This window comes from Elephas maximus, chromosome 11, assembly GCF_024166365.1.
Source record: "Elephas maximus indicus isolate mEleMax1 chromosome 11, mEleMax1 primary haplotype, whole genome shotgun sequence".
Classification (NCBI taxonomy): Eukaryota; Metazoa; Chordata; class Mammalia; order Proboscidea; family Elephantidae; genus Elephas; species Elephas maximus.
In genome coordinates, this window is record NC_064829.1 from 104,476,877 (window position 1) to 104,489,139 (window position 12,263).

The 12,263-nt window shown below is 52.7% G+C and overlaps 1 protein-coding gene across 1 annotated transcript in view; it reads left to right on the forward strand.

The window, feature by feature from the left end:
- EXOC3L2 (exocyst complex component 3 like 2) overlaps positions 1-10,380 on the forward strand; it is a 30,596-nt gene extending 20,216 nt beyond the window's left edge. Inside the window, exons 9-12 of the mRNA XM_049901587.1 lie at positions 4,634-4,756; positions 5,101-5,256; positions 6,325-6,446; positions 9,685-10,380. Coding sequence (XP_049757544.1) covers positions 4,634-4,756; positions 5,101-5,256; positions 6,325-6,446; positions 9,685-9,973 — 690 coding nt within the window. The 3' untranslated portion in view covers positions 9,974-10,380. The remainder of the gene's footprint in view (positions 1-4,633; positions 4,757-5,100; positions 5,257-6,324; positions 6,447-9,684) is intronic.
- The last annotated feature ends 1,883 nt before the right edge of the window (positions 10,381-12,263 follow it).

Below are 12,263 nucleotides of genomic sequence, written 5' to 3' on the forward strand. Positions count from 1 at the left end.
TAGTTGTGGTCCATTAGTCCTCTGGGCTAATCTTTCCCTTATGTCTTTGGTGTTCTTCGTTTTCCCTTACTCCAGAAGGGGTAAGACCAGTGGAGTATCTTAGATGGTTGCTCACAGGCTTTTAAGACCCCAGATGCTACTCACCAAAGTACAGTGTAGAACATTTTCTTTATAAACTATGTTAAGCCAGTTGATCTGTATGTTTCCCGAGACCATGGTCCCCTCAGCCCCAATCCCAGTCATTCGGCAGGGGCTCTTTTTTGAAACAAGCATAACCACAATGCCATTTTCATACCAAACACCAAAAAAACCCAAATCCTTTGCCGTCGAGTTGATGCCGACTCATAGCAACCCTATAGGACAGAGTAGAACTGCCCTATAGGGTTTCCAAGGAGCACCTGGTAGATTTGACCTTCTGACCTTTTGGTTAGCAGCTGTAGCTCTTAACCACACCACCAGGGTTTCCATACCTAACACAGGGAACAATAATTGCTTAATGTCATTAGATATCGGGTCAGTGTTGAGGTTCCCCTGGCTGTCTCATGACTGAGTGCCTGAGGTTTGGTTTACCTTGTTCTCTGCTGTGTTCCAAGCACTCTGCCCAGGGCAGTGCCCCCAGGAGGGGCTCTGGGAATGTTTGTTGAACGACTGAATGAAGGAGTCCCTGGGTGGCAAAAACAGTTTGCTCTCAGCTGCTAACCAAAAAGGTTGGTAGTTCAAGTCCATCCAGAGGTGCCTCGGAAGAAAGGCCTGGCAATCCTTCTGAAAAATCAGCCATTGAAAACCCTATGGAGCACAATTCTACTCTGACACACACAGGGGTTGCCATGAGTCAGAATCGACTCAAAGGCAATTGGTAGTTGTGGAGGATATGGGGTGCTGGGACCGGGGAATGGCCCTTGTTTCAAGCCCACTTGGTCCCAAATAGGGTTACCTTGGACAAATTGCTTCTCCTCTCGAGGTCTCTGTGCTCTCCTGGAAAAGCTCTTCTGGGATGAGAATTCCAGGCCTCTCAGGTGGCTGTGAGGGAGCAGTGGGATTTTGGATGTAATGCGCTTAGCCCAGGTGCTGGCTTCCAGTTGTGGGCCGTCATTATCTTCGTAAGTGTACAGACTATAGCAACAGCGAACACATCCTGAGGGCTCATGAGGTGGGTCTTATCACCATTTCCATTTTACAGAGGAGCAAACAGGCATACCAAGTGGCAGGGAGAGCCCCAGCAGTCTGGCTGGAGTCTATGATCTTAATTTATAAACCACTATGTATTTTATTGTTTTAGGTGAAAGTTTACACAGCAAGTTAGTTTCCCGTTCAACAATTCACACACACATTGTTCCCTGACATTGGGTGCTGTTCCTGCAACGTATCTGCGCTCTGCCTGTTTCTACCTTGCCATCCCCATTCCCACCCCTCCAGTTTCCCTGACCCTCCTTGCCTTCTCACCTTTGCATTTGGACAAATGTTGCCCATTTGGTCTTGTATCGTTGATTGTTCTTGGGAGCACATTCCTCACAGCTGTTATTGTTTATTTTATAGGTCAGTCTATTATTTGGCTAAAAGGTGACCTCTGGGAATGGCTTAGTTCCAGGTTAAAGGGTGTCTTAGGGCAAGTGTCTCGGCGTTCCTTTAGTCTCTATCAGTTCCTTAAGTTTGGTCTTTTTTATGATTTGAATTTCATTCTACATTTTTATCCCATTCTAGCTGGGACCTCCTGTTGTGTCCCTGGTCAGAACGGTTGGTGGTAGTAGCCGGGCACCATCTAGTTCTTCTGGTCTCAGGCTAGAAAAGGCTGTGGTTCATGTGGGCCATTAGTCCTTGGACTAACTTCTTCCTTGAGTCTTTTGTCTTTCACTCTCCTTCGCTTCAGGTGGGAAGAGACAAATAGTCGTATCTTAGACGGCCCTTCGCAAGCTTTTAAGACCCCAGATACTATTTACCAAACTGGGATGTAGAACATTATCTTTATGAACTAAGTTATGCCAGTTAACGTAGTTGTTCCACGAGACTATGGTCCTGAGCCTTCAAGCCACGTAACTCAGTCCCACGAGGTGTTTGGATATATCTGGGAAGTATCCGTAACTGTGTCCCTTATGTGCTTTATTGTTTTAGTATGAATATATATGCAGCACACACAATAAACCACTATATATATTTTAAGGAAACTGGTAGTGCAATGGTTAAGCACTCAGCTGCTAACCAAAAGGTCAGCGGTTCAAATCCACCAGTCATTCCACGGGAGAAAGATGTGGCAGTCTGCTTCTATAAAGACTGCAGCCTTGTAAACTCTATGAGGCAGTTCTACTCGACGGCAATGGGTTTGATTTGATTTATATATGTTTTAGATCCTTGGGTGGTGCAAACAGTTTGCACTCAACTACTAACCTAAAGGTTGGGGGTTCAGATCCACCCAGTGGTCCCTCGGAAGAAGGATCTGGTGATCTGCTTCCGTAAAGATTATCCTCAAGAAAACCCCATGGAGCAGTTCTGCTCTGTAACACACGGGGCTACTATGAGTCACAATTGACTCGCTGGTAACGGGGTCTTTGTATGTTTTGAGAGAAAGACTGAAACAGATGAAAATAGGAAGATACTGAGAAAGCAAGGTAGGTTGGGGAGAGAAAGAAGGAAAGAGGTTGAGAGAGACAGACTGGGACAGAGACAATTCGAGGGAGAGATATCAGAAAAAGATAAAGACACAGGAAAATGAGACACAAATAGTTAAGCTCTTGACTACTAGCCAAAAGGTTCGTGGTTCAAACCCACCCAGAGGCACCTTGGAAGACAGGCCTGGCAATCTGCTTCCAAAGGGTCACAGCCTTGGAAACTCTATGGAGCACAGTTCTACTCAATTGACTCGATGGCAACTAACAACTGTATACATGTGAATATACATATATAAATGTGTGCCTATGTATTGAAGGGTGTGTGTGTATAAAAACTTTTTGCCATCGAGTTGATTCTGACTCATAGCGACCCTATGGACAGAGTAGAACTGCCCCATAGGGTTTCCAAGGAGTGGCTGATGGATTTGAACTGCCAACCTTTTGGTTAGCAGCCAAGCTCTTAAACCACTGTGCCACCAGGGCTCCGTATATATGTATAGATACCCTCACATTTCAGAGAGATACACAGCAGGCGTGTGTAAGTGAGTGACTGTGGGGAGTGTCTGAATGGGTTGACAGGAGAGTGTGTGCATGCACGGGCGTTAGGTGGGTTTCCGCGTGCCCTGCTTTTCTGTGAAGCTCACAGGCTGTAGTTTCGGAAGTTCAGAAGCCTAGGCTGCTGCTGGGATGAGAGAGGGAAGGGGGTCCTGGGTCCGAGTGGGATGGGGACCTGCTTCAAGCCCCCGTGGCCACCAAGCCTGTGTGTTTCCAGGCACTTCACACTCTGTGTCCACCCTGACTGCAGCACCTCACCTTCCTCCCAGCCTCCATTGCATGGACAGGGCCACTGCCCACTCTGACTCCCCTCTCCCCACTCGTGATCACTCACTAAACCAATTAAAACCAGTTGCAGTAACGTTGACTCCAGCTCATGGCGACCTCATGTATGTCAGAGTAGAACTGTGCTCCACAGGGTTCTTTTCAACTGCTGGGTTTTTGGAAGTGGATTGCCAGGCCTTTCTTCCGAGATGCCTCTCGGTGAACTCGAACTTCCAAACTTTCAGCCAGCAGATGAGTGTGTTAACTGTCTGTACCACCCAGGGACCTGTGATCACTCACTACATCCTATGACTTCTACCACTTGGATTCTCCTTTCCCCTATCCCTCCTGGCACTTGCCACCTGCTGCCTGGTCTTGCCCCAGCCTCCTCCCTGACTCTGCCTCAGTCTGGAGCCTCTCCCCAACCCACCCCCAGCTCTGTAAAGCTCACACCAACCCTCTGGCTTCACTGCTGAGAACCGCACCATGGGTCCTCAGTGGCTTTGGAAGAGAACCCAGGCTCCTTACTGAAGCCCCCTCGCCTTTGTGGTCTGGCCCTGCCCACCTGCCCAGCCTTCTTTCCACTTCCCCATCACACAGGTGCCTCCAGCCAGCCACCAGAGTCGGCCTGACAGGCATGTGACCTGCACAGCTGCACAGAGGCTCTTAGAAGTCCCCCCAGCCTCCTTAGTTCAATGCTCTATTGTTGCCACCTTAGAGTTCCCAATAATTTTTAAACAAGGCCCCCCGTTTCATTTTGCACTGAGCCCCACAAATTATGTAGCTGGTCTTACCACTCATTCTGACTCTCCTTTGGTTTTCGGAAAGACTCCTGCGCACTTGCTCTTTCCTTAGCCTAAGCTACTCCTTTCCCCACCCCTTACATTCTCCAGGTCTCAGCTCAGCAGCTCCTCCTCCAGGAAGCCCTCCCTGACTCTCTATGCTAAGTCAGACACCCCTTCTGGGCTCCCCCAGCCTCCTGGGCTTCCCCTACCCCAGCTCTGCCCACTCTGGGTCCTCACCATCTGGGGACAGGTCTGTTGCCTGCCTGGACAGAGCCCCAGAGAACAGGTGTGGAGGGTGCTGCCTGCGTCCCCAGCACTACCCAGCCCTGTTTGAGCAAGGTGCAGGACTTTGGGAATCTGTGTTGAAAAAGTGAAGAAAAAGGGTGGAAGGCAGGAGAACTGTGACCTGCGCCTCCGTCCCCACAGCCCCACTTCAGCAAGTTGATGCGGAGGAAGTGGCTGAGCAGCCCCGAGGCCCTGGACGGCATCGTGGGCACGCTGGGGGCCCAGGCGCTGGCACTGCGCAGATTGCAGGACGAGCCCTACCAGGTACGCCTGCCTCGGGGAGGACTGGGAGGTGGCGCCCTGCGGGGGCTCTGCTGGAACTGGGGTGTAGGGCGGGGAGGAGGATGCAGACAGGGTTGGGGGCGCTGGGAGGTGGGGCTCCGGATAATGTGGAAAGAGGGCTGGGCTGGAGTGCCCTGTGAGGACTGGGAGGGGGTCCTCCGGCTGGTTACCGCGGGTCAGGGGAAAGCGTCACAGGGGAGGCCAGGGGTCGCCCTTTGGGCCAGAAGGGGTGGGGGCAGGGAGGGAGACAAGGCCGGGGGCGGGCGCCGGGGCGGGATCACCGCGGTTCATCCCTGTCGGTCTGTCTCACCCCTCACCCCCAACAGGCACTGGTAGCCGAGCTGCACCGGCGAGCGCTGGTGGAGTACGTGCGGCCCCTGCTCCGCGGGCGCCTGCGCTGTCGCTCCGCGCGGACCCGCAGCCGCGTGGCGGGGAGGCTGCGGGAGGACGCGGCGCAGCTTCAGAGGCTGTTTCGGCGGCTGGTCAGTGCGGGGCGGGGCGGGGTCTCGAGAACTAGGAAAATTTTGGCCTCCGAGATTCCTCGCACTCTAAAGTGGGGGCTTCGAATGAGACCTTTTTCCAACTTCCTAGCAGTCAGCCTCCAAGAATAACAATACCAACTCGTGACCCTGCCAGGCGCAGTTCCTTTGCACGAATAAACTGGCTTTCTAGCGTGCGTCAGAGTGCCTCAGTTTCCTCAGCTGTAAAACAAGGATAATAATTGTCCCTGTACATGGTTTGGAAACCCTGGCGGCATAGTGGTTAAGTGCTATGGCTGCTAACCAAAAGGTCGGCAGTTCAAATCCACCAGGTGCTCCTTGGAAACCCCAGGGGGCAGTTCTACTCTGTCCTATAGGGTCACTATGAGTCGTCAGAATCGACTGGACGGCAGTGGGGTTTTTTGTTTTTTTTTTTTTTTGGTACTCGGCAAGGCTGGAAGGGCCTCACTCAGCAGCTATTCCAGGAGCTTCTAGCCTGGAGCTGTTAGAATGTTTTTTGCTTTTGTTTTTCTTCCTTTTTTTTTTTAAGTTTATATTGATATTGAGATAAGTATAGATTCACACGCAGTTATAAAAAAAGAAGACAGAGAGATCCCTTGAACATTTGCCCATTTTCCCCCAATGGTAACATTTTGCAAACTTGGAATGGGTTTTGAGGGTTGTCTAAACCAAAAAAACCTAACCTGTTGCCCTCGAGTTGATTCCGACTCATAGCGACCCTATAGGACAGAGTAGAACTAACCTATAGAGTTTCCAAGGAGCACCTGGTGGATTTGAACTGCCAACCTTTTAAAGGTAAGCAGCTGTAGTACTTAACCACTAAGCCACCAGGGTTTCTGAGGGATGTCTAGGAGCCCAAAATTCTTTGCAAAACTGGAACTATGGATTTTTCTTCAGATTCCCAAAGGCCAAAGTCTGTTCCCCATTTTACAGATGGGGAAATTGAGGCTTGGAGGGGCAAGGGAATTGCCCTGAGTACTGGTCTCAGGAGGGAGTGGTCTTGGGAGGGGCATTGGGGCCAGAGTGTGAGCCCTGGCCTCTTTCCTGCAGGAGTCGCAGGCCTCGTGGCTGGACGCCGTGGTGCCCCATTTGGCGGAAGTCCTGCAGCTGGAAGACACGCCCAGCATCCAGGTGGAGGTGGGGGTGCTGGTGCGGGACTACCCAGACATCAGGTGAGAGCCCCGGCCCGCCGGCGGGCAGGCTATCCCGGCGGCCTGGGCGCTCGGCCCGCCCCACCGCCTGGCCAAGGTCTCCGGCGGACCTTGGCATCCGTCCCTGCGTTTCCTGCCTCCGGGCGAGGGAGGGAGGTGGCGAGCGTGTCTGACGGCCGTTTCCTGCTGGAACCAGGGCATTATTAATACGATTTCCCTCCTTCTCCTGCCGCCCGCCGCCGCTGCCGCCACCGCCACCAGGACTCGCAAACAAACAGGCGGTCACAGGAAGCCCGGGGCAGGGGGGCGCGGGGCCGCCCGGCGGCAGGAAGGGCCGGCCCTGCAGGGGAGCCGCGGGGGACACGGGGACACGCACGGGCACGCGGGCGCACACGCACTGCGACAGGGGCAGGAGCGGGCACCATTCCAACCCTGGCAGGCCACTTCCTTTCTGTGTGACCCTCTCTGAGCCTCAGTTTCCTCATCTGTTCCATGGGGATAATCACACTCTCTTCAGAGGATTATTGGGGGATTCACCAAGGACAGCAGTAACAAAACCAGCCAGAACCCAAACCCGTTGCCATGGAGTGGAATTCTGACTCCTAGGGACCCTACAGGACAGAGTAGAACTGCCCCATAGGGTTTCCAAGGCTGTCATCTTTACAGAAGGGAGCCCAGGTGTCACAGTGGTTAAGAGCTGGGCTGCTAACCAAAAGGTTGGCAGCTCAAATCCACCAGCTGCTCCTTGGAAACCCTATGGGGCCGTTCTCCTTTGCCCTATAGGGTTGCTGTGAGTCAGAGTCCAACGGATGGCAACGGGTGGTCTTTACTGAAGCAGACTGTGGAGTGGCTAGTGGGTTCCACCCACGGCCCCCATGGACCTTTCTGTTAGCAGCCCAGCACTTGACCAGTGGGACACCAGGGTTCCATTAAAAAAAAAAGAAAAAAAAAACCAGCTCTTGCTTATTGAGTCCTTAGGTCCTTAGGTCAGACCAGACCTTTTCCGAAGTCAGCGTTATATGCCCACTCTATCAGTAAGACGTATAATAAAAATTGCCCCCGAGTAGTGCAAACAGGTCACCGTGCTCAGCTCCTGAACAAAAGGTTGGAGGTTCCAGTCCGCCCAGAGGGGCCTCAGAAGAAAGGCCTGGTAGTCTATTTCAGAAAAACCAGCCATTGACAACCCTATGGAGCACAGTTCGGCTCTGACACACATGGGGTCGCCATGAATCAGTTCCAACTCAAGGGCAACTCGTGGTATAAGAAAAATTATTTTCAAAAATATAGTCTATGCAAGTAAGGCCAACACTATTCTAAGGGTCACACATATTGATTTATTTCACACCTCCCACAACCCTGTGAGGTATCCTTATCATTTGAGGCACATGGAAATTCGGTAGTTTTTGGTGGCCCAGTAGTTAAGCACTCAGCTGCTAACCAAGAAGGTCGGTGGTTAGAACCCACCAGCCACTCCGTGGGAGAAAGATGTGGCAGTCCACTTCCCTAAAGATCGGAAACCCTGTGGGGCGGTTCTAGTCTATCCTACAGTGTCACTGTGAGTCTGAGTTGACTTTATGGCTGCAGGTTTGGTTTTTTGGCTTTTTACCTCAAATGTCATAGCTAGCAAGTGGCAGTGTTGGGACTTGAATCCTGGCACCAGCGGGCTGGCTATAAAGCCGGTATACCTGACCACCACCCACACTGCCATTTGTGAATGCCCTGGTGATGGCAGCTGCAGCACCACTAGTATGGCAGTCCTATTCTGGTACACAGACATCTTGTACCCAGAGACACAAGACCCACACACAAGCAGGACAAGGCATGGCCTGGGTTTAGGTTCTAGAGGTTAGGGTTTAGAGTTGAGGAAGCTTCTGGAACTGACTCAGGACTGATCGCTTTGCTTCTGAGGTGTAGGACCCATGGCCTTGGTAGGCACAGAGTCCTGGCATCACATGGAGACAGGGGTTCCAGCATTCCTGGTAGGTTGGGGTTTCTGAACTTGAATCTTGGGTCAAGAACCGAGAACTCGGGTTGAGAGTTCTCAAGCTGGGCTGAGGGTAGCGGTTCCAAAGCTGGGTTTGGGGGCCGTGTTTTAGAGCTGGGTTGAGGTGGCAGGTTCTCGAGCCTAAGTTTGCACTGGTGTTTTGGAGCTGCAGTGGTGGTGAGGATTCCACTGGGTTGTGGCGAGGGGAAGACCTTGAGGCCCCAGAGCTCTTTTGGAATGGATGTTCTGGAAATAACTGTTGAGTTTAGGATCTTGAGTTGAAATATGGTGGTGGTTCTAGAGTTGTGTTTTGAATCAGTGATCTGGAGCTGAGTTGGAGGGTAAAGGGGAAGGTTCCAGAATGCTGGGTTTAGGGTTGTAGAATAGAGTTGGTTTTGAGTATGAAGTTTCTGGTTGGAGTGAGGATTCCCAGTTTTAGTTCTGGAGTGGAATTTTGGGTCAGCATGGTTCTGGGACTGGATTGGGGGTGAGGTAAGTGTTCCAAGGCTGAATTTGGAAATGAAGTTCTGGGAAGAGAGATCTTAGTTGAGTTTTGGATGAGGGTTCTGGAACTGCAGTGGTGAAGAAGGTTCCAGGCTTGGACTTTGGGTGAGGTGAGAGTTAGCATGGGAATATGGGTGAACGCTAGTGAGCTGAGTGGTGATCGTGGGGCTACATTCGTGATGAAAGTGAAGAAGAAATTTAGAGTTTGCCGAAGCGTCCGGAGCTTAAATAGGGGTGAGGGTACTGGAATAGGAATTTAGGGAAAGATGTCTGAGGTAGGTTGGGGTGAAGATTGAAAGTTATTTTAATCAGGAGCTGAGGCTGGGATGCAGCTGAAGATTCCAAGGCTGGGTTTGGAGGTGAGGGCTCTGGACTGAGCGTGAGTGTGAGAATTTGGAAATGGTTGGCTGGAGGCCAGGGGGATCCAGAAGGGGCTGGTGTGAGGGGAGGGGTCCGGAAGGAATTGGTGTGAGGGAAGGGATGTGGAGGGGGCTGGTGCGAAGATAGGGGGCTGGTACTAGGGGAGGGGTGTGGAGGGGGCTGTGAGGGCAGGGATGTGGAGGGGCTGGTGCGAGGGGTGGGGGCTGGTACGAGGGGAGGGGCCTGGAGGGGACCAAGGGGTTCCAGAGCTGAGTGTAGAACGAGGGTTCTTGGGGATTGTGACTGAGGCCGGTCCCTGCCCGGGAGAGGGGTTGGGTAGGGTACACATCTGGGCTGGGTGTGTGTCTGGCGCCGAGGACCCCATGTACCTGTCCACTCCTCTGTCCCCAGGCGGAAGCACGTGGCGGCGCTCCTCGACATCCGGGGCCTTCGCAACGCGGCTGCCCGCCATGAGATCCTGGCTGTGGCCCGGGACTTGGAACTGTCCGAGGGGGGCGCCCTGGCAACCCCTCGAGACCGCGCCTTCTTCGCAGACATCCCGGTGCCCCGCCCGCCTTTCTGCCTCGGCCTCCCACTCCTCCTGGGCCGCCTTCCGCTCTCCCGGCTGTCCAGGCCCAGGCTGGCCTGTCTGCCCCGGCCTCGACCTACGTCTCCAGCACGACCCCGGGACCAGCTCTGAGACGCCCCCAGGTCCCCTCCACCTCAGTGCCCCCCATCTTTGCTGCTGACAAACTGCCCTTCCTGTAGGCCCCACTCCTGACTCCCCGTCTGGGACCACAGACCCCTGGAATGGAAAGATCCTTTGGGATCTTCTCACCCATTCCCAAACTCAGAAGGGAAACTGAGGCCAGAGGGGACAAGGACTTGCCCAAGGCCACACAGCTAGCTCCCAGCGCCTCCTCCCCCGAGCTTGGAGGGGTGGGGTGGTATTTGGAAGGTTCCACAAAAATATCCCAGCCCTCCTTCCCCCTCACCTCAAGGTCTGGCCCAAATCCAGTGTATTAAGAAATGTACGATACTTAGAATAAAGAGGTTTCTATTTAACACAAGGAAGGGCCGAGTCCCGAGTGTGTGGGGGGAGGAAGGACGGGGGCAGGGCCAAGGGCTTCTCAAGGCCGGGCTGGGGGCCAACTCCTGGGGGCTGAGTGAGCCACTGTTGGGGCCAGGAGGCCAGGCCTTCTCATTCGCACCGAGTCCCCGGGCTGTGTGACTCCGCGGCAGGTCCTTGGCCGCTCTGAGCAAGGGTCTCTCATCCTGGCAACTCCAAAGTGCCTCTTGGTCTTTTCCGGGCTTGTCGACTCCACCTTGGCCCGCCCTGCCATCCATCCTCAGCCGGGAAGCCGCGTCAAGAGAGGAAGGAGGTGGGGGGCAGGGCGGCGGCATCCAGGGCGCCCTCCTGGGTTGACGCAGGAAAGTCTCAGGGTGGGAAAAAGCCCAGCCTCTCACCCCCAGCCCCGCCGGATCCTGGTCCCCACGGAGATGTTGAGGTCACCTCCCTGCTGACTCCTGCCCCTCCGGCCTGCTGGACAGCGCATGACGGATGCTTCCTGACATGGGTTTTTTTTCTTTCTGAGAAGTCGGAAGGAGGAGGCAGCCAGCGGTCAGGGTTGCGGCTGGGGTTGGAACCTCATGCACGTTTGAACTCGGGAAGGTGGAGACGCAGGACTCTTGGAGCCCGAGGGCTGTGTGACCCTGGGCAAGCAGCTGCCTGTCTCTGGGGAATTGTTTAAGGGCTCTTTGCCCAGGTCGAGGTAGGATGTACAGAAGCCATACCCCTCTCATTGCTGTTGTTAGCTGCCTTGGAATCACCCAACTCCTGGCGACCCCACGCACAAGGGAGCTAAATGCTGCCTGGTCCTGCGCCGTCCCCATGATCGGTTGCAGACGGGACAGTTGTGATCCATAGGGTTTTCGTTGGTGCTTTTCTGAAGTAGATCACCACGCCTTTCTTCCTAGTCTTAGTCTGCAAGCTCCTCTGCAACCTGTTCAGCATCATGACGACACACAAGCCTCCAGTGACAGACAGGTCATGGTTGCACATGAGGTGCATTGGCCGGGAATCGAACTGCGGCCTCCTGCGCCGAAGGGGAAAATTCTACCACTCAGCCGCCCTAAAACTACTCCCACACTATTCAAGGCCGTTGATATCTAGGGGAGGAGTCTGAGGAATCAGCAACATGTTGCAATATGTAGGCATTTAATTAAACTGGAATTAACCTCAGTTTGGCCCTGTTCTTTTCAGACATTGGTGTCCCCATCTTTTCCCATAAAATTTACCACTTTAACTATTTTTAAGTGTACAATTCAACAGCATTAATTATATTCCCATTATGCAACCATCATCACTCTTCCAGAACATTTTTATCACCACAAAGAGAAACTCTGTAGCCATTATGTGTTCACTCCCCATTCCTTCCTCCCCTCAGCCCCTGATAACCTCTAATCTACTTTCTGACTCTATGAATTTGCCTGTTCTAGATAGTTCACGGAAACCCTGGTGGCGTAGTGGTTCAGAACGATGGCTGCCAACCAAAGAGTTGGCAGTTTGCATCCACCAGACGCTCCTTGCAAACCATATGGGGCAATTCTACTCTGTCCTATAGGGTCCTTATGAGTTGGAATCAATTCCCCCTGCAATACCTGTCCTTTTCTGTCTGGCTTATTTCACTTAGTGTCATGCTTGCAAGATTCATCCATGTCATAACAGACATCAGAGCTTCATTTCTCTTTGTGACTGAATAATCTCCATTGTGTGGAGACACAAACTTTTCTTTATTCATTCTTCTGTTGATGGACAGTTGGGTTGTTTCCATTTTTTGGCTATTGTGAAGTATGCCGCAGTGAACATTGGTGTACGAGTATCTGTCTGAGTCCCTGCTTTCAGTTCTTTTGGGCATATATCAAGGAGTGGAATTATTGGGTCATGCGGTAATTCTCTGTTTAATTTTTTGAGAAACCGCCAAACTGTT